The sequence below is a fragment of the Centropristis striata genome, chromosome 9 (genome assembly GCF_030273125.1).
Source record: "Centropristis striata isolate RG_2023a ecotype Rhode Island chromosome 9, C.striata_1.0, whole genome shotgun sequence".
NCBI lineage: Eukaryota > Metazoa > Chordata > Actinopteri > Perciformes > Serranidae > Centropristis > Centropristis striata.
The window spans coordinates 37,055,906-37,077,433 of NC_081525.1; the positions used below are offsets into that span (position 1 = coordinate 37,055,906).

At 37.9% G+C, this 21,528-nt stretch overlaps 1 protein-coding gene across 1 annotated transcript; it reads right to left on the reverse strand.

Annotated features, from left to right (window-relative positions):
- Nucleotides 1-2,361: 2,361 nt before the first annotated feature.
- Nucleotides 2,362-19,832, reverse strand: rorca (RAR-related orphan receptor C a). The gene is made up of 10 exons (XM_059341124.1): nucleotides 19,535-19,832; nucleotides 12,109-12,194; nucleotides 11,823-11,964; nucleotides 11,236-11,676; nucleotides 10,932-11,053; nucleotides 9,901-10,033; nucleotides 7,996-8,103; nucleotides 7,737-7,847; nucleotides 6,086-6,198; nucleotides 2,362-5,655 (listed from the first exon to the last, which is right to left on the reverse strand). Exons 1-10 carry the CDS (start codon nucleotides 19,539-19,541, stop codon nucleotides 5,494-5,496), a joined length of 1,425 nt encoding a protein of 474 aa, XP_059197107.1. The 5' UTR covers nucleotides 19,542-19,832; the 3' UTR covers nucleotides 2,362-5,493.
- Nucleotides 19,833-21,528: the final 1,696 nt, after the last annotated feature.

The window sequence follows — 21,528 nt, forward strand, 5'->3', positions numbered from 1 at the left end:
TGCACGGTTTATAGGCCAGATGTTCACATCCTCAGGCACAGGGCCGGTTCTAGCCCATTGGCTGCCCTAGGCGATATTGAGATTTTGCGCCCCCCCCCCATCCATTCCATGTATTCATTCTGATATAGGTACACTATGTTATATGTATTATGCTGTACACTAATATTTGATACATGAACTACAAGCAAGGTAATGGTCTCAGAACATTTTTATTTTTTAGAAACTTTGGAACTTTACCAACAACAACTGAATTGAAAATACGAATAAATAAATAAGAAAACACAGATCTTCATCAAATTAAGAATGGCAAAGACTGAAAATAAATAAAATGTAGACATACAAATGCAATAAAAATAAACACAAATGAAATTTAAATTGCCCATGCTTTTTAAAAAATGTTTCGTTAATGAATGTTGTTAAAACAAAGATGTATGCTTGTGGCGCCCCCTACCAATTTGGCGCCCTAGGCAGCCGCCTTGGTGGCCTGTAGGAATAACCGGCCCTGCTCAGGCAACATACTCACAGCCACTTTTATGTCTGAAGACCAGTGGCACAGTCAGGCTCTCTGAAGGACAGGGGCAAAAAATATAAAAAGGGCACCAGCTGCATGCGGTGGGGCTGGGGTACCAGTGTGCAGATTTTTTCTAGCATGTAGGCCAGCTTATGTGGCTGCACCACGTCTTCTTAATTTTATTATGTCCTCTAGGGCAGCTATTCTCAACCTTGGGGTCGGGACCCCAGTTGGGGTCGCGAGATGATTTCTGGGGGTCGCCAAATCATTTTGGAAGTCAGCTCTGTCTCCACTGTGTTAAAGTGTTCATGTGGTTTAGTCTTTTTGGTCATTTTGTGTCTTTTTTGGTAATTTTGTATCTTTTTTTTGGAATTTTGTTTCCTTTTTTTGGTTATTTTGTCTTTTTTTGGTCATTTTGTGTCTTTTTTTAATCATTTTGTGGTCAATTTGTGTCTTTTCTTGGGTCATTTTTTGTCTTTTTCGTAAGTTTGTCTTTTTTTGTCATTTTGTGTCTTTTTTTGTAATTTTTTGGGTTTTTTTTGGTCATTTTGTGTCTTTTTTTAGTTATTTTGTGTCTTTTTGCGGTCATTTTGTTTCTTTTTTGGGTGATCTGAACTGTGAGTGTGAGATTGTGTTCAGTGAGCGGGGGTCGCGGACAACATGGATGTTAAATTGGGGGTCGCGACTCAAAAAGGTTGAGAACTACTGCTCTAGGGACACTTTGTGATGTTTTGTCTACTAGAAGGGCATGTTGGCATCATGTTTTCTCAATTAATGGGCAGCCCTGAGGTCCCTTTATCCTGTTATCCTGAATTTATAGGCATCCTGTGGGGAATTTTGACCATGTTTTCTCCATTTATGACCAACCTAGAGAGCACTTCACAGTGGTGTCTTTATTTCAGGCATCTGGTGGGACAATTTAGCATAGTTTCTCTACTAGAAGGGCCCCCTAGAGGACACTTCACCCTGTTTTATTCACCATGGGGGCATCCAAGAGGGCACGTTTACATGTTGCTGTTTTTTTTTTTCAAATAGGGGGACCAAGGGGATGGTACAAAAGTACAATACTTGCCTCTAAGATGTTGAAGAGCCAAAGTATGAACCAGCAGAAAATGGAAATACTCACTTTAAGTACAAGTAACTCAAAGTTGTACTTACTTATACTTTATGTTCAAGCTGGTACTTGTTACTTTATATACTGCTGGTTAGCACAATCTATAATAATACATAACAATTTATTAACTTTTTGTATGTACTTGTATTAATCAGAATCTGCAGAGTAACTCATTTTGTCATATAAATGTATTAATTAATACATCCTTTTTAATTACTTTTTATACTACTTCTTATAAATGTATTCATTTATAAGAAATAGCTTATAAGATGAATACTCAAGTAACTTACAAATAGTAAATGTGCTTAGTTTCATGCCACCAATGGGTAAGATTTCAAGAAAATGCACCACACTGAACTTGAAATAATGCAGTCACTCTCCTTATCATAGGGCAGTGAGATTTGGAAATAAATAAGGAGCCCCTTTAGTGTGTGTGTGTGTGTGTGTAAGGTGTAAAATTGAAAAATAACAGTTTTTTGTTTTAATTGTAAAAAGACTTTTATTACATTCTTAAATCCACATTTTGTATCACCATTGTGCAATAACACTTTACTGTGTTAAAACCTCTTGGGCTTTATATCCATAACATAAATTATTTCTTATTAAAATCTATATTGATTTAATAATAATAATAATAATAATAATAATAACAATCTTAAAATAGAGTGAACATATCATAAACAGAAGGATCATGACAAAAGAGAACTTTTAGGGAGACATCTTTAAAAACGCTCTTTAAAAAAATAGAATTACATCTCTCCAAGACAAAAAGGACACTAAACTGATAAGAAAAAAACAGTACACATAGGGATAGAAATTAAGAAACAAAAGATCACAACAAAACCAACACAAGATTCAGAGATTATAATCCATCTTTTATATTATATATATATATATATATATATATATATATATATATATATATATATATATATATATATATTTACTATATTTACTTTTTTAAAGATCCTATTTCATCTATAACTCAAACTCAAAAAAGTTTTGCAATAATGATATTAGACAGGGGTAAAATCTTTGATACTTCTGAAATCAAACATTCACACAAACATTTACTGTACACAGTGATCAAGGTTTTAAGGTCTTCTATGTTGGTGCAAGGTGTCTTGCTAGCTAGACAAACTGCAGACACTGTAGGACAGAGAGCCCAGCTATCTCCCTGAGTAACTCTAAACGGAAATGTAAAATGCTGATCTTCACCAAGTGCTGTCCCCTGGACAGCTTTTAGGCCTGCAAAAAACTATAAAGTATACTGAATCTTTTCAAATCAGCATAACTAACATTCTACACACACAAAGTATTGCACTTTGTTACAATCTGTAAGTGTCACTTGTCTGTCGTCGCGTCGCCTGACTGAGCTGACCTGTGTAGTGGTTGGCTACTGTGTATTTTTGGTACAATATATTCTAAATAACATTATTTAGTCTTGCTGTGAGATTAACTGTGCTGGAGTGCTTCTGAAAATAATAACCGTAATGCATGGCAACAAAGGCCCAACATACTGAAACAATGGGAGAGACATTATTGCACAATCCCACCATGCCACTGTCTGACAGTACGTACCCAGCAAAAAGGGTAATACCCCTTCATACTATAGTGAGATAGTGTATGGCGAACAGCACTGTCCCAGCAGTGCAAAGCAAACCAGGCGGACATATTAAGTAAAACATCCAACATATGTCGTATGATTGTCTTCAAATGCTTAGGATAAAAACAGCATCAATTGCAACTATTCTTTCTAGAAGCTTCTTTAGGATAATGGTAGAGCGGCAGAAATCCAATATGTCCTCCTACTTCGAAGAAAAGGGTTTTTAACTGGACACACCCTGTGTCTCCAGAGACTTTACTTCAGATAGATCTGTATCTAAGTAGGGCTTCCTGGACCTGAAGGCACAAACTGCTCTCAAATAACATAAAAGCAGTCAGTGAGGATGTCCTCCATATAAGGAGATCCAGCAGTTCAGTTTGCTTTTTGTTTCGGTCCAGTTTTAAAGGGACAGTTCACCCAAAAATAAAAAAAACATCTTTTACCTGTAGTGCTATTTATCAATCTAGTTTTGGTAACTCCAACACTCAGCAACTTGCCGAAAGAAAAACACAACAAGCACTACAAACAAGAGAAACAAACAACTGATTTTTGATTTTGGGGTGAACTGTCCCTTTAAGAGCATAAAAATATTTTATTTGTCATCACTGGCCTTCAAATTTTACCACTAAATGTTATATTTTCGAAGAAGCTCTCTAGTAAGTAAGCAAAAATACTAACTCAGGGGGGTAGCTGATGGCTCTGTCAACACTTTGCTGTGCCATGTAGTGTTTAAAGAGGGTGAGGTAGTAAGGGAGTAGGGAAAAAGGAACAGAGGATCTAATTCTCCGATCAGCGATAGCACAGTCTGCCTCAACCTGAAGCGTTGAGTTGGCGCAGACAGTAAATCCCCTCTGACTGATGTCGAAGGAGCTTAAATAACACAGAGGTCCATGTCTTTACCTCTCGTCCGACTATGAAGGTAGAAACGTGGCGTTTCATTTCAACACCAAACTCTCAGTTCATTTTCTTTCTTTTACTCCCAAAGTCTTTTGAATCTGCTGGTTGAGACGGTGCTGGAGGTTTTCGGGCGATGGCACTGTTCTGCGGAGGGGTGACAGTTCCAGATGCCCCTCCCACAGTGGTCGACAGCCCGCCACCTTGTTCATACAGCTTATCTACAGTGGGAGGGCCCATCTACCATTTCCGACTGGTTTTGTATAAGTTTCACAGATGGCAGTCTGAATGTGAACCCGTAAAATCTTGTGCCAAGAGTTTGGATTCTAACAAGGACTCATAAGTGCTAATTATCCATCAGATTTTTGTTTCAGCAACGATAATGTTTCCATCCCAGAACCTCAAAGTTTGAACAGGCAGTATCTATTTGAGAGACCTGAGCACAAGCACATCACCCTCCTCCTCATGACTACTCTTATCTTACATGATTATATAGGTATTTATTTATATATGTATATATATAAAAGGAGCATCTGAAAATACTTTCAAAATACCTCTGTGATTCTCTCACTGTCAAAGTGGCATTTTCAAAGGGAAAAGGTATTAGGGCTGAGGTCACTGATTGCATTAAAAAAAAGAGCTCACTTACATCAGTGTCTGTGGGTGTGCTAGTAAAATACCTCCAAAGATAAGTGCTATATTTTGTGCTCTGTGCACAAGAGTTTGTAGGTGCATGGTGGTAGCAGACACTCTGAAGGTTTGCACCTGATTCGCACAGTTTGTGAATTTGATCATGGTCCCTTTGAACAGTTTGTTCATACGTTACAAAACTGCAAAATATGGGCGCTACCAAAACATTGATTGAAATAATAAACTGTTGAGACTCAGAACTGAAACAGGCATCATTACTGCAAACCTCCACAGAGCAGGTGAGGATTTAAAGTATATACATTCTATATCGAGCCTAGGGCTTCGCTGAACGGTAAAGGGAAAAAGGGGTACATTCAACAATAGCTTACAGGAACTGTGAGAACTGTAAAAGTCAAATTCAGCTTGATGAGAGGTTTGAGGTCTTCTCATAGAAAAATATTTTTGAGAATACAAATAATGTAGGCTACTTTTTAATAAGTCCCTAAAAAAAGAGGTAACATGCACTGCAGCAGTTCCTGTAGTGTTACGTTGAAGGACTGGACTGGCTGGCAGGGCAGTGTGAGCTACTCCACATGGTGGGAGCTCATAGGTGAGAGGAGTGTGTCCTAAAGTGTAGCATGCAGGATTGTCATTGAGCTGCTGGTTGCCACATTTTTATCTCCCCCTCACTACACCTCAATGTCTCTATTTGAATCCCGCTACTGTAGCTAAATGGTGCTAGCCCTCTGTGGAGTCTGGGAAGGCGATTTCACTGCCAAAAACCTCCCTATACAGAGGAGGAAAGGTATATGCTGTCTCAGGGTGGACCAGACGGAAAAACTCCAGTTTGTCGATGTGAAGGTTGCAAATGGACTTCATAGTGGGAAGCTTAGACACCATCTAAAAGGGAAATACAGAGGGGAAGAAAAAGTTAAATGAAGAAATATATGTCGGTTTAAAATCTCATTAATACAGGAGGCATGAAAGCCCATTTCCATCCAATAACTGAAAAAAAGAAAACTAGACATTGTGATTGAAAAAAAGGATCCTGTAAGTCATTATAATGAGAAGCTTTCTTGAAGTAATAACTTTAAAATAACAAGAGACTTTCCCAAAATAATGAATTTAGCAAATTAGTGACTTTACTTAGGTCTACCATCATGTTGTTTATGTTTGTTGTCATTGTTTCAGATACTAACTCACAAACTTTTCTCATTATAATGACTCAAAGGATCTTTTTTCTTTTGTCACATTGGTGTAAACGGGTTTCCATTGGCAGGTGAACAAGGCTTCATGTCAAACTGGCAGAGTAATGCAGCAGGATTTGTACCTTTGCTAGTTTCTCTTCCGATGCTCCCTCTTTCTGTAGGCAGCGCTGCAGAGCCACGTAGACTTTCTCCTGCAACTTCTGTATCTTTTGAACATCTGTCAGCCAGGGTCGGTCTGAGAAAATTACAGTGACAAGGAGGTTTCATTAGTGTTTGTCATGTTTCCAATTTGAAACTGCACCTGGTGAGGTTTGCGATGCACAAACATCTAGGAGCAGAATACAAAATGAGCTGAGCATTACATGTTCAAGCTTCTGATCATTTTTCAAAGCACATTATAACTTCTTAGATTGATTTCCTTCAAGGCAGCCTCACAAAACAATGCAAATTAGTTTGCAGAGACATGAAACTTGTCTGAGATGAGTGATCTATCATAATGCCTTTTCAAAATGTCAAAGTTATATTAACACTGCATGGTAATGCAGTGTTCAGCAGGGACTGTTATGACTCAGCATCCAAGATTTAACAGCAGGCTGTCATCACAGTGATAAACGACTTGTTTATTATGCTTTGGAAAAATGACCAGCAAAGTAGATGATCAGTGAAGTCAATGATACAAACTTTGCAGCTTTTGCATGTGAATTCATGGGTACAATTAATTAAGGAGTTTCACGCTGGCACTAAGTCAATATCTTCTCGGTGCCAGTACTGAAGTGTCACCTTGGGTGCAGCATGATGTCGGTGTGCTTTGAATTATTACATTCAAAGTGCATTAAAATCTATCACAGCACTACAAGTTTTTCGGTCTGAGTTGGTAAAAGCTTGTTTATGATGCAAAGACACTTTATATAGCTTCTTTTTATACATTTGGATAGAAAATTGGTTAAAATTAAACTATATTGCTGTAAAACTACAGTATCTTGAATAAGCTATAAGCAAAGATTGGTTTTAGTTGGAGTAAAACTCCATCAGTCAGGAAGGTCTGTAATTTATAACTAATGACAATATAATATATATATATATTATATCAATAAATAAATACACAAATAGGTAAAGCCTATTTTTGTTTGCTCCGTACTCCATGTTAGCAAAACAACGCCCCTATGTGGCTCACACGTGCAAAGCTCAGAACATTGTTGCAGTGTTGACCAGATGGCGTTAATATTGCTGTAACAAAGTTCAGCTGCTGGTTTTTCGACATGAACAAAAATATGTATGATATACACTTTTTTTTATATCGTTTTGATGATATGTATTTGCATATAAATATATCGTCATGAAAATAAACCGATTTGAAAGTGTAGGACTTATGTCATGTAATTTTAAAGATATTTTTGAGGCATTTTATGCTTTGTTTAGAGACAGAGACAAAAGGCAGCAAAGGGCATTAAGTCAGGCTTGGAGCTGGGCCATTGCGGTTAGACTCTTTACTGGTGAGTCACCCTGACATGTTCGGCATTTTTATAGAGATCCACCACTGTTATTAGGTGTCTGACAGTTTGTTCTTGTAAAAAGACATCGCATGACCTCTGATTATATTTAATTAGCCAGACTTTTGCAGTTCTTTGTTGTCAAATATATTGCAGCCGCATGTCAAACTTGAGTAACAACTTTTGGCACTGCATACCATTTCTGTTTACCATGTTCAAACAACAGTAAAGTTCAAAAGTATTTAATACACCAAATGTATGCCATACATATATATAATCTTACCAGGTGAGAGCAGCACCGCAGCACTGAAGAGAGCCATCTCTTCCTCAGACATCTGTATACGGCTCAGGCTTTTGGCTAAGTCAAACACTGCATTCACAAGATCGTCACAGCCTAGAGAACAGGAGAAGGAGAAAAAAAGAAGGTCATCAAAAAAGAAAATGGCTGACTGTGATCATTTTGACACAGATAGAACATTAAAAAGAGAAAAAAAGTTTCATGTGTTTCCTATGAGAGAGACAAAGTGAATGTGTTGACTCACCAAGTGCTTTGAAGAGATGAGCAGTGGCAAACTTTCCATCAAACAGCAATGTGTTATTGATAGGGTTATAGGCCCGGCACATACGGATTAGAAGAACATCCATGCAACCTACGGACACACAAAAGAACACAAGAACAAGATTAGCATATACATATACATATGCATACAATAATTTACTTTAGATAATTACTGAACAAGTTGGATTAGAGGCTAAAGAGCGTGCACACTTAAAATCCTTGTTAATTATCTAATTAAGCCACGTTCAGCAGTTACACTGACAAGAACTAAGTGGCTGTAATATTTCATCTTCAAGGCAAAAACTGTGAGAAAAGTGAAAAAAATAACCTTCTATTAGATACTCATACGTCGTAGGGTTGCAGTGGTATACTGTTTCATAATTAAAAAATGTAAGGTCATTATACCACAATTGCTTATCTACAGAATTGAAAAATATGTATTTTTTTTTTCAAAGGGGAGACTTTTATTTTTCCATTTTCAAATTGCTTTAGTTTCAATTAAATTATTAATATAATAACACTAATAATAGTAATGCATGTATAATACTGTATACCATGAAACAGTGATATTTTTGTACTGTGAATATGTCATACCGTTGCAACCCTAATATGTAGTCTACTGAGGTTTTTGTTTTGCCCTGGATAATGCAGGGGTCTAGAAAAAATATGTCAAATTCAATCAGGAATAATATTTTTAACAAAAAGAAAACCTTTGACAAAACAGGTGCTTCTTTCAATGTTCAGCGCTTGGAAAGTAAGTGACATAATCTCTGACATGACCCATAATTTACATTGGTTCAGGTTGTAAGAAGAAGGCATCTTGTTTTTTTAAACAAATGCTTGTTAAATCTTCCCTGGTGTGAACACAAAAAGTGAAACGTTCTGTACCGAAAAGGCAATTTTATATAATTTAGTATGGAAAATTATGAGTGACTGGGTAACTGACACCTGTAGGATGCGATTAACACCATACAGGTATCTGATATTCATGCACACTGTCATCAATTCAGTGGTTCATAAGTGACTGAAAATGTTTGATCCAGGGAGTTTTGTATCATCACTGTTGATAACAGGATGCTGTGGATTTGACCTGTTTAGAGTGAACATACTTAAAAGAATGTGCTCCTGTTTGTATTTATAGCTGGTCATTAGCCTACATTCATAATCCTGTAACTCTTCCCTGCCCTTCAGGTGTGAGTCAGGTTTTTCAGATCATGTATAGGTGTGGACACATTTAACACCTTGCAAACACAATCAATAATTGCATCTAATTATTATAATTGCGAGAATACTTTGGCTGCTGCTCACAGTCATTAAACTATTGCAGGATTAATTGTTTGTTTACACTCTAACACCTTGATGAAACGATCACACGAAAGTCTCCATGAATTATGAGTTGAGGCCCTTTACAGTATGATGACATAGTAGAAGATGCAGCATGATTGAAACAAGCTATTATGCCATCTTTACAAGTCACTCTGCTTGCATGTGATATTATGAACTCAGTGAAGTCAGCTACCACTCGAGGGTAATATACTGTTCATATGACGACAGCTGTTTTTGTTACAGTTCAAAGTTTGTAAAAGTAATAAACACACACTGCTGTGGGCACGTACTGTATCTTGTAAAAACAGCTCTTGACTGGTGTCTGGCTCAACACAAAGTGTACAACCATGGATGGATTATAAGAACTGGAGACTGGACTCAAAGACAGCATCTATTCAGTCTGATGAGAATTGCTTGCCTGGAGCATAAAGCAGTTTTTCTCCCGCTCACAATCTCAGACACAAAAAATTCAGAGGCCAGGCTGAGCAACGAGCCGTATCCAGTTCATATTATAAATCCTTTAGCTTATATTGTGTGTTTTATACTGGTGCCATGCACTGACCTGCTTTGAGGAGGATGATCTGATCGTTCTGACAGAGGTCCATAAATCCAGTGATGCGCTTGGCAAACTCTACCACATACTGGATTGCATTGGTGATGTGAATGGCACATTGTTGCCACATCACCTCAGCTGTCTAGAATAGAAAAAGAGGAAAGCTTTGTTAATAATTATAATACATGAGAGGCATCATACAAGTTGTGTCCCATTGTTCTCCGTTGACTTTGTGCTTATCTGAACTCTAGTAGAGTGATTTCCCTGAGGACGTCCTGACCGACATATGTTGATAATATTTGATTCATGTCTCTTATATCTCCTACAACCTTGACTAGAGAGACAAGAAGTCTGCAAAAAGATGTGCGATAAAAATGTTTAGATTTACAACCCCAGTGTAAGAATCAACTATGGTGATTAAAAGGGAACACTTGTTCAAGTAGTCTTTCTTCTCCATTTCATGTTTTTGCAAGGTTAAAACATGATAACATTCTTCTGCAAACTCTGTACATGAGACACAACAGGCTTGGTCGATATCCATCTTTTCACACTTTCATAACACCTTCATTCCTGATATGATGGTATTTGTGTAAAAAACAAAACAAAAAAAAACACGCTTGTGATAGAAGTCATTGTACAATGTACTCTACGAGGTTGTGTAGACTACAATGCTGTGTGTCTAATATGTAATAAGCCTAGTTAGACAAGTCTTGGCCTTAAGAATAATGAATACTGATACTGACAAATCATGTGGCTTGCTTGTTGGCTGGCACCCCTTTATGATGAGAACGAAACCCAAAATATCCCCAAACGGGGGCATTTTAGTAATACCTCGATATCGCCTAAGCCCACAAAACAGCATGTTGAGCTAAACAGTGATGTGAAATCATGTTTTATGTGTAACTTTAATTTTAGACTATACAGAACAGTTATGGTTTATTTGACCATCGATCAATCTGGTAGATATACCCAAATAAACCCCATTTTTGTAATGTGTATAAACGTTATATGCTTGCAGGACAATAATGTGTCACACATACCTTGGTCTGGTATGAGCGCGTCTCTTCTGGGCTGTATAAGGTCCACGCCATTCTCTTCAGCTCCTCTGCGCTGTATTGACTCGTCTCAATATGGGACTTCAGCACACTCTGAGTTATACGCTCTACACAGGAGAAAGGTTTTTGCAATGAGATTCATGTTTATTAAGATTAGCCGTGGATGGGCTTACATTGGGTGTTGTTATCAGATACCGAGGGTCGTGACAAAGTGTCAGTATTGGACAATCTTGGAATGATAATGGTCCGACATTATAGAGTAGCAAGATGTTACAGGATCTGTACTGACCTATCTCAAGCAGGGAGCAGCCCTCAGGCAGCGGGTTGAGGATAGCATGCGAGAAGAGTCCAGAGTCGTGCAACAGCTGGTACTCATGCTTGATATTGTAGTTGCCGTCTACAAAGTCCAAGTTGGTCTGTTCTGGTGAACTCTGAGAGGATGAGCTGCTGCCTCCGCTGCCGCCAAGCATGTCCAGGTTACAGTACTCTCCACCTGCGTCCTCTGGGGTCAGCGGCAGGTCAAACAGCAGGCCTTCTGGCAGCATGGTCATGTCGTCCAGGTCGCTGAGCGCGGCGCTGGAGCCTCTTCTGTATGTGCGCCCGTGGTCGGCCATGTCAATCTTCTCCTCGCGGACACCGAGACCCGCACACTCCTGGGACTGCTGGTGCTTCTGGACCTCTGCATACAGGCTGTCTCGCTGCTTTTTGGACATTCGACCAAACTTGACGGCTGCAACAGGAGGATGTCAGGACAAAAATTAAACATTCAGCAAGGTATGGTCTAGGTCTAACAAGGATTCCATGACTCATTCAACATGAAAAATGCGAGGTGGAAACTCTGAGTTAATTAAATATAGATCGCACTGCTGAACTCACCATCACGGCTCATGCCCAGAGCCAGACACTTCTGCAGCCTGCAGTGTTGACAGCGGTTTCGGTTGGTCCGGTCAATTAAACAGTTCCTCTGTCGTGAACAGGAGTACATAGCATTGTTCTGCTGGCTGCGTCGGAAGAAACCCTACAGACAAAAAGACACACACCAAATGTGAATCAGTGGTTTCCATTGCTAGCAGCTGAATGTAGATCACAAGCAAAATGCATTTATTGGGCTGAGTGGAATGGAGATAATAACAATCGATGAGGGAGATGTGCAATAGCTCACCTTGCAGCCTTCACAGGTGATGACACCATAGTGAATCCCTGATGATTTGTCCCCACAGATTTTACACGGAATTACCTCTATTTGAGCTGTAGAGGGAGAGAGATAAATACATGGATTTAGTGAAAATTAATGTGATTAAATACTTATTGCTGTCGTTGCATAATGACAGTGTTAACACTGTACGTCTTTCATAATAGCACCAAGATCCGAAAGGTTTAGCCAACTAATTGATTAGCTAATGCACAGAAAATCAAACAGTTACATACATCAGTTAATCATCAAACAAAACATTTAATAAAGTCACCTTGGGCTGTGGCAAACTGTGACGGGCATTTTCTGATATTTTACAGACAACTAATCGATAAATAACAAATAACTGGAAGATTGATAGATAACAGGAATGCACAAGATATATTGGGCTGAAAAAGTATTGTCTGATAATGAGATTGTGTATATTCTAATAATGATGAATGATGAATTATAAAATATAGCTGATAAATTAGTGGTCAATATTACAAAGTCAAATTGCTTTCATTCACTTATTCCACCAATAAATACATTGAGTATTTAATACATCAACATGTCTAATTTGACAAATTATGTCAAATAAGAATTTTGTATGAATTTTCAGGCAAAATGCTTGTAAAAGCCAAAGTATATAAAAAAAATGTAACAATACATATGGAGAACCCAGCCCACAGATACAAGAAAACATATCTTTGGTCACCAGTTGCATCATGATAAAGTTATTGGAACATTTAACATTTTCTTTTTAGGCGTAACATGCTGATGGTAAATATTGTCAATAAAATACATCAATCATATCAAATGTAGGCAGTCTATAATTAATCAATATTCACTCTGGATAATCCTGACTTTTTACACAAACCAACTTCAACAAGACAACCAGCACCTTGCATGTGACAATTCTTGGTGCAGCAAGAATCACTCAAAGTTTCTCACAGGAAATTCAGGCTATTTCTTGACAAATGAAGAGAATAATGAGGACACTGATTTGACAGGATTGTGACGATTCAAGAGAAGTGTCAAAAACACATCATCATCATCATCATGTGATGGACAAAGTAAACTGCGTATACATTTTACACCTTGAGTTGGTTGCGCAGGCCTTAGCCTTCTTACTACAGGAACAGCCTGTTCTTTTCATTATGTTGTTTATCTAAGTAGCTGGGCCTCCTCAAGCCCAGAATAGCAGGTCAATTGCATTAGCTGAGGCCCGGGGTTATAAAGTTTCACGGCTCTCTCTCCCTCTCTCTCTCGCTCTCTCTCCATGTTGCGCCTCCTTCAGATATACAAAACGTTAGCAGGTTAACAAAGCCATAATTGCTGTTCTGAACCCTCCAAGGGCTACAATTGTAACCCACAAAAGAAGTGCTAGCAACTGTTATTGCTCAGACTGTGTGCAAGATTGGATTTTTCTCCAGCAGCAGGGTGTGCCAAACAGTCCCTGCCTGAACCACGTTTGTTAGGGCACAGAGGGTATTAGGTAACCTGTAAATCGCAGAGACGGCTTTAACCGGCCATCACAGCTCTCCAGAAAATTGCTGTTTTCTAAAGGCTCTTTGATAAACTACTCACGACTGAGCAATCACATGAGTCACTCTGTGTGGGGAGAGATATGCGTCACACAAAGAGGCAAAGCAAAAGAGGTTAGGGACTGAGATTGCCCTGAAAATCTTTAGTTCACAGAAAAAAAAATCTTTAACAATTTCCCTAGACAAAGACTTTCTATGCAATGTAGGCGACATATTTTAATGTTTCTAATTGGGTGACATTCCTATTGGTCAATGGAACTGAGGGATATAAATAAATAAAGGGCAATGGAAAAAAAAAACCTTTCTATTGCTCCCTTTATCGCTCCCCCTCCAGCGCCTCACCCCTCCCTTCAGCCTGTTATATAACTGCCGTCTGGCCGCATTCCACGAACACACTCATTCAAAGGTGGTTGTCCTGGCAACAGTGTGACGATCTTCCCTCACTCTCCTGCTCTACCATTGGCTGCTGAGGGGGCGGCTTTGTCTGCGACTCGCCGCCTCACCTGCCAGTCAGCTGAGCGAGCTGCACCGTCAGGCCCAGAGAGCAGGAGCTGCTCCACTGACACAGTTTCTCATTCAGCAAAAGGGGGAGGGGCTTGTGGTGGAAGCCGCACAAGGAGCACAATCTGGTTTCTTGCAGGTTTTAAGGTGGAACCGAATCTGACTCAGTAAATTAAAAGGAGGGTGGAGTCCTCCTTATGGTTTGGAAAGAAAACAATGTAAGGTTTGATTATTGTAAGATGGATGACCAGCTGAAACTGGCAGGGTTAAACGTCTGGCTTTTCCAACTTATGCAACATCTGGAAATACTTACTTAACCATCGAGTACAGTACGCTGCAGTGGAGGGAACACTCTTAGCTAATAGTAGCTCTCAACTTGTTGCAGCATGTCAAGTATTTGAGTGAAATTTCAGCTGTGTTTGAGTGACACCATAAATCTATTTTTACTCTGGTGCAGTTGGCTGCCCAGAGATCCCTTCTGCCGTTCTGGCTATTGGCAAATGAAAATCACAACTCAGCACAGACAATTGAGCACTGTTTAGTGTAAATAACAGTGTGCAGAGAAGTTATTAGGGTGACAGCTAAAACAGGCTACTCTGTGTTTTTATTTTTTTTGGTTTGTTGTGTTGCAGCATGAGCCTGAACAACAGTTTCTTTATTCTCCTCTGAGTTTATTTTGAGCATTTCCTTGTATCTTGGTTCCAAGAAAGCAAACAAGGAAAAACAACCATTCAGTGTGTTTAAATGTCTCTCAAAACATGCTGGGGTTTTTTTCATTAACTTTTTTTCATCAAATGTATCATTAACAGAGATTATTTAATTTTAAGATTATTGAAATTTAAAAAAGCATCTAAGTAGTTATGCTTGATGCAATAATAGCTGAAATGTTTGAAATATATAATTTAATTTGAGTTTTGGAGAGTAAATTGGGCTTATATCCAGTATAAACTGTATGGAAAAATGTCAAAAAACGAATTTAATAAACTCAAAAATCAAAATTGCAATATGGACTAGAGCAATATCTGAATCGCAGGAAGAGGCAATATTTGATCAAGTTAGAATATGCTATATCAGTCACAATAATCCCATTTAAAAGAAAAAAAAGTGCAACCATATGCTAACTCTATGCTCGATTTGGCAATCTAAAGTCCTTTCTGTGTCAGTGTGTCACTGTCCGTTGGTCAGCACTTTTCTCCATCAGTGCTGTAAAACCTCTGCTGGAGAGACTTTGCCCTCTCATCCCAGCTAATCAAATGGAGTCCAAGGTCCTATTTATCTTGCACTTTACATTTACCTGACATACTGTATACTTAACCTACATTCCGAGGGGCTTCTGGGGCCTCTACAGCATGTACGCTGTATTGTGCAACTGTAAGATAAGTAACCACCTGAGAGGGTTTGCACAATCAAAGTTGGCAGTTATTTTAATAAATATCCAGAAATATCCTCAGGGCCTCAACCACCATATGTTTTCTATACAGCTACTGCATGTGAAAAGTAATGACTTTGCCTTTTTTTTCTTATTCTCCTCCCACTGACCTACCTAGAGATAGTATAGTATAATATGGCCTGACACTAACCCCAAACTCTTAAAAATGTTCTGCAGGTTTAGGTAACTACTCAGCAGATACAACAGCAGTGAAATGAGAGATGCTGTTGAGTAACACTGAATAAAAAATATGTGTGTTATAAGTAGGGTTGAGAGATTGCCTCCTAACGATTAAAAAACAAGATAATTAGATGAATATCATATACTACATTATAATTATATAAGTTATAAATCCAACGCTCCCTTTACTTTACAGAAGCACAATTTTGCCTGTTTTTGCTGAGTAACTGACCGAAATATGTTGGATATAGTTTATCAAAATATTAAATACATGTTAATGAGGTTTTCAGTAGATTATGCAGGGAACTGCAATATAGTATATGCAATTATTATTATTATTTTCTATTTATGAGATTTAAATTATTAATATATTTCTAATAGTTTAAGTAGGTTGTGGAAGTGCACCAAAATTATAGTTTTAGCTTATTCATTTGACTTATTTATTTAAATGTGCATATTTTTATTTATTATTCATTGTATTTTTCAACCAATCAATTTTATTTGCTTTTAATTTTAATTATAAGTTCGAGAAAGTCCCTTTAAAGTTCAATGAATGCGCAATGTTTCCAAAGCTAATTAATAATTGTGTTATGTAATTGTAATGTCAATATTGATTGAAATAATTATGATTATGATTTTTTTCCCCATAATTGAGCTGCCGTACTTATAAGAAACTGGAATTATTTCCTTTCGTTTTTCTGTGATGCACTCAGAATAATGAAATAAGCATAATCATTTCCTGATAGTCTTCAGGAAGAGAGAGAATATTAATTGGATTGCTGACTGCACACGAAGGAGTGCACAATTTCAGCTGTTGGCACAACCAGGTGGTACTTTCTGACTTTCACTTTTCTCCCTGTACATTTTTTTTGCTGCATGCCTTATGTTTTACGCTATGGACTATCTCACTAAAAAACATGCTGACTACACGAAACTATACTATTCAACACCTTTCCCCACTTTTCTTACAGTATAATAAACATTCACATGCTCAACAACAATGCTGTGCCTGCCAAGAAACCAGGCTTCACACTGTGTGCCTCTGTAATCCCTCACCATTGATCAGAGAAGATAAGGTGCATTCACTTGATCTTGGTGTTTATGCAACTCAAAGCCCAAACCCAAGTGGGCCTCTGCAACACAAGCAATACCAGACTGAGGAATTCAGTTCACAGCATGTAATTTTGCATGCTGCTCCAAGCCACAGGAACAAATTTAGGACTGTGCTGCAGCAATCACAGTCACCTTGAATTAAAATCTCTACATCTGTGTTGATGTCATTTGTCCCTAAACATACTTGGAACATAGATATGGGCTATCAAAATGACTTAAGATACTGCAAAGAAAAATATTATTTTTTTGTAATCGTATACATTATTGTGCTGCAATAAATTGTGTACCTAGTAGTCAAAACTATGCAAAAGATATGCAGATTTTTACAGATTTAACATTACCCAATTTAACATTTTAATCGCATTTAACATGCAGCTGGATGAAGAGTTAAAACCAGAACCAGATAAAAGATCTGGTTAAAACCAGATAAGGGAAAGGAATCTTAACGTGCAGCTGTCAGAGAGAAAGTGCAGCTTGACACATACTGTAGCTTGCTGTGAACTTCCCCACGGCTGCAACAGATAATGACTTTGAGGATTGGAGAGCAGAGAGCACCCTTTTCTTTTTTACTGCTATCCTACCTTTGATCCTGGGCTAACTCAGCTCCAGCACACTCTTAAAAAGCTGCAGCTCTGCAAAACTTATCCACAGAGGCATCAAATGAGGGTGCTTTATTGCATTTTGTCTAGTGGATCCCATTGCATCCTATCTACTTAACCTGCTTGTGCAAAATTTAACAAGAATAACCAGTATGACTACCCAATTTGCAGTCCATCAGGTGACTCAGGAAAATGACATCCATACAAGGCTTTTGATATTCATACTCTTATGTAACCTGTGTTTGCTCATACAGTCAATTCATATTCAATTTAAGACCGAGGATGACAGGGTGGATACTGTGTTATATCTACAAAAATCAGATTGACAAGCCGTGCTTGACTGGGATGACACATACTGTGGTTGATGTAAGTAACCTTAGCTGACAGAGGAAACTGAGCTTAACTGGACCCTGCTGTGCTTCGTGGTTACATGTGGGCTTGCTGTGCTCATATCCTGCTTGTCGCAGCGGTGCATGGCTTTGACATCACAACTCCACAAAACAACTGTAACCTGATAAATCCAAGCATTATATATATATTATACAATATGCAGGGCTGAACAATTAATCTTAATATACACAAAATTGACTAGTCAAATTATGTGTCAAAATACCATTCTGAATTTCATATTGTGGTGCTGCAGAGAAGTCCCAGTCTAAAAATTGTAATTTCTGCAGATAATAATCATTTTAAACATATTTTTCAAAGAAAATGAGAATAATGATGTTTAAAAAAAGATAATTCACTCCAATATTGTGAGTTATCAGTTGCAATGTCAGTCACAATAATCAGAATTTCATATTTTATTCAAAATTGTCCAGTACTAATATTGTTTTTATATGTCATATGTTATAAAAACCCCACTTAGCATTAAAAAAAATGTTCCTCTGAGAAAAACTAATAAAAAGCAGCATTCCTCTTGCAAGGTGCACTAAAATCAGGCTCTTCTGGTGCAGCACATATCCACCATATTTTAAAGAGGAACACTCTGTACTCACAACTGATTTGAGTAATCAACATTGTTTCATTTGTAATGACGAGTAACCATGGACCATGCACCCTCAGGGAAACACACGCACGCACGCACGCACACACACACACACACACACACACACACACACACACACACACACACACACACACACACACACACACAGCTGTAATCCTCAATGACAGAACTAGGTCAATGGAGCACCTCCTCCTCTTTCTCTCTCTCTCTGTCTTTCTCCCCCTCCTCACACTGTCCACCATACTGCTGACGCTGAAAACAAACACACGCTGGCTGTTGAACAAACTATAATAACAGTAAAGAGTTGAACACACAACTGTGCTTTGAGGCAAAAAAAAAAAAAATCAAAATCAAAAAGTAAAGAAAGTCAACAATAAAACTGCAAAACTAATGGTAATCTCATATAAGTGATTAAAAAAACTGTAATGGAATAGTGAAAATAGAAAAGGAGAGAAAAGGCTAAGAAAAGAGGGACTATATATTCACCGTAAACAACCCTTGCTAGCAGATTTTCACTCTGTTTGACAGCCTCTGAATCACTCCGCTCACTCCCTCCCTTCCCTTTCTCTTACATAACTGGACTCACCGGCGAAATAAAGTAATTCACAGCCGAACACGCACTTATTTTCAAAAACAAAACTAAATAAATGCACAAAACCTTTACAGCTTATACTAATAAACAAAACACATTTATGTTTAAAACTATACGTATGTACATTTATATGCGTTATAATTAAAATAAAGACATTTCAAACATCCTAAAATGTGATTTAACATTTAACATTTAGTCAACAACTTTTAACCTAAGAGTTATAATTTTATGAGCAACATTGCAGTAGTGTTTTTTTTAATTTCCCTCGGTGTAATCTGGTCGTTTCAGTGCGAGCCTGCAGCCTACGCACTTTGGACTGTCTCAAAGCAGTGCCTTCGTCGCGCGAAATGCAACTCAAAAAAGTTATTTACAAACACAACAACTTGTCCGGCTGTTCAAAAATATATCATAGCATTTTTTTAAAATAATACATTTCCACAAACTCACCTCTCATGTTGACGGTGAAGACATACAACTCCAGGTGGAAACGAAGTCAAGAAACACTGAGAGCGACGCGCACTTATTCGCTCCAAACTGGAGCAGCTGAAAACTGTCACAACACCAAATCCTCATAAGGATTTTCTACCTTTTCTTTGCACGCGCACGATCGTAAAATAAATAAAAGCAACGATGTGTTGTAGTTATGGACTTTGTGTCCGCTCCGCGCAGTCTCAGACGTGCTGTTGATATCAAACACCTCTCCGGTAATAAAGCGGCAGCTCCTCGTCTCCTCACAGCTCCGTCCTGCTCCACTGCTCGCGCTGTAACCTAGTTTCGGCGCGTGGACTACACATGATCCTCACCCCGCGGTCCGCCCGCCTCGTGCCCCGTGATCTGACGCGCGCGCCACCTCTCCGCGCGCGCTTTAAGGAGGTTCTTGCGTGCGTGGGAAAGTGTGGCAGTGTGTCAATTCAGTCAGACAGCCAGCCAGCGTGGGAACTGTTTAATAACAAGCGCACAGTTTTATTTACTGGGAGATAGTTTCACTATTACAATCAGCAGCAGTGTCTATTTTTAATTCCTCACTAGTTCCAAATGAAAAGGAGCTACGATACATTTTAGAGGCTTCTCCATGACAATCCTCAATATCGTCACCCTGTTAAAATAATCACCTAACTCATTTTTTCAAGTTTTGCAGGAAACACAAAAAACTAACATATGACATTTATTGATGATTTCACTCAAAAATGATGTAACAATGATGGCTATTGGCATAGTAATAACACTGTGTGTAAATTATGTAACTTAAGAGAAATAAATTACTTAGGCAATTTTTTGAACATGCCTTTGTGACTTAAGCAAGATATGGTAACACTTTATTTTGAAGGTGCTTACATAAGAGTCACAAGTACAAGTATCATGAGCATTAATGTTACTTCAAAGTGTCATTAATGTTCATGACACATTCCATGTCATGTTTATGACATGCTCATGTCACTACACATATACATTTTATTTTGACTTAGGCATAATAAATCCGCCTAAGTCACACACTTGACATAGGCCATTATCTTAAAGGGGTAAAATCTCATGATCTGATCAACTGAGGATGTAGGTGATTTTACCATAGGTGGCCGGCGTCATGAGGAGATGATTTAGGCAAAAAACCTAATTTTGACAAAAAATGACTTAGGCGATTAACAGTGAGACGATTAACAGTGAGACGATATATAGGCTGTAGGCTTATATCACCATGTCACTTCACTGTTATTTTTTATATTGTACTGTGTATATCCTTATATATACTTGAACATTTTTTATATATTTTTTATTTATAGGCTACAACAATCTATTTTACATTCAACAATCCCTCAGGAAAAACCCTATGTGAAATATTAATATATGTATGTATATTTATGTATTATATAATGTCTTTTTTTTTTACTTTTGATTTTTATGTCTTTGTAAACTGCCCCCGGGACTGAATTTACCCACTGCAGGATAAATATATCTTATCTATTAATTATTAGACTGGTGATTTTTACTTACTTACTAATACTTCAAGCAGCATACAGCTTTTTTTATTTTTGTTTGTTTTCATACCCTATAAACAACATAAAATGCAGCTCACAGCTTAAACCAAGCTTTAAATTTAAATGTATTAATGAATCATGATAATGCAAGCATAAGTAGCGTAACCTTGGCAAAATTGCAAGATCTAGTTTGCCTTAACAAGGGTATATTCCGGGATGAGAATGGGAATTTAATGTCAACCAGCGGCCTTATAGAAAACATGACCATTATATTAAATTCAAATATATTTTACTAATATAGCCGAGAACCACACATTTGCCTCAAAGGGCTTTGTAGTCCAACACATTTGTTATACACAGCAGTCGATATTTCCCTAAGGAGCACAAGTAATGAATGTACATTTTAGTTTTCACCAAAACTATCCATCAAATGATGGATATTATTAATCCATAGTTGGCTCTCACACA

Coding starts and splice junctions, on each gene's coding strand:
- rorca (XM_059341124.1), bottom strand. Junction 10,034..10,931: donor CGCGCTCATACCAGACCAAG/GTATGTGTGACA, acceptor TTTCTATTCTAG/ACAGCTGAGGTGATGTGGCA. Junction 6,199..7,736: donor TGCGGTGCTGCTCTCACCTG/GTAAGATTATAT, acceptor TAATTTTCTCAG/ACCGACCCTGGCTGACAGAT.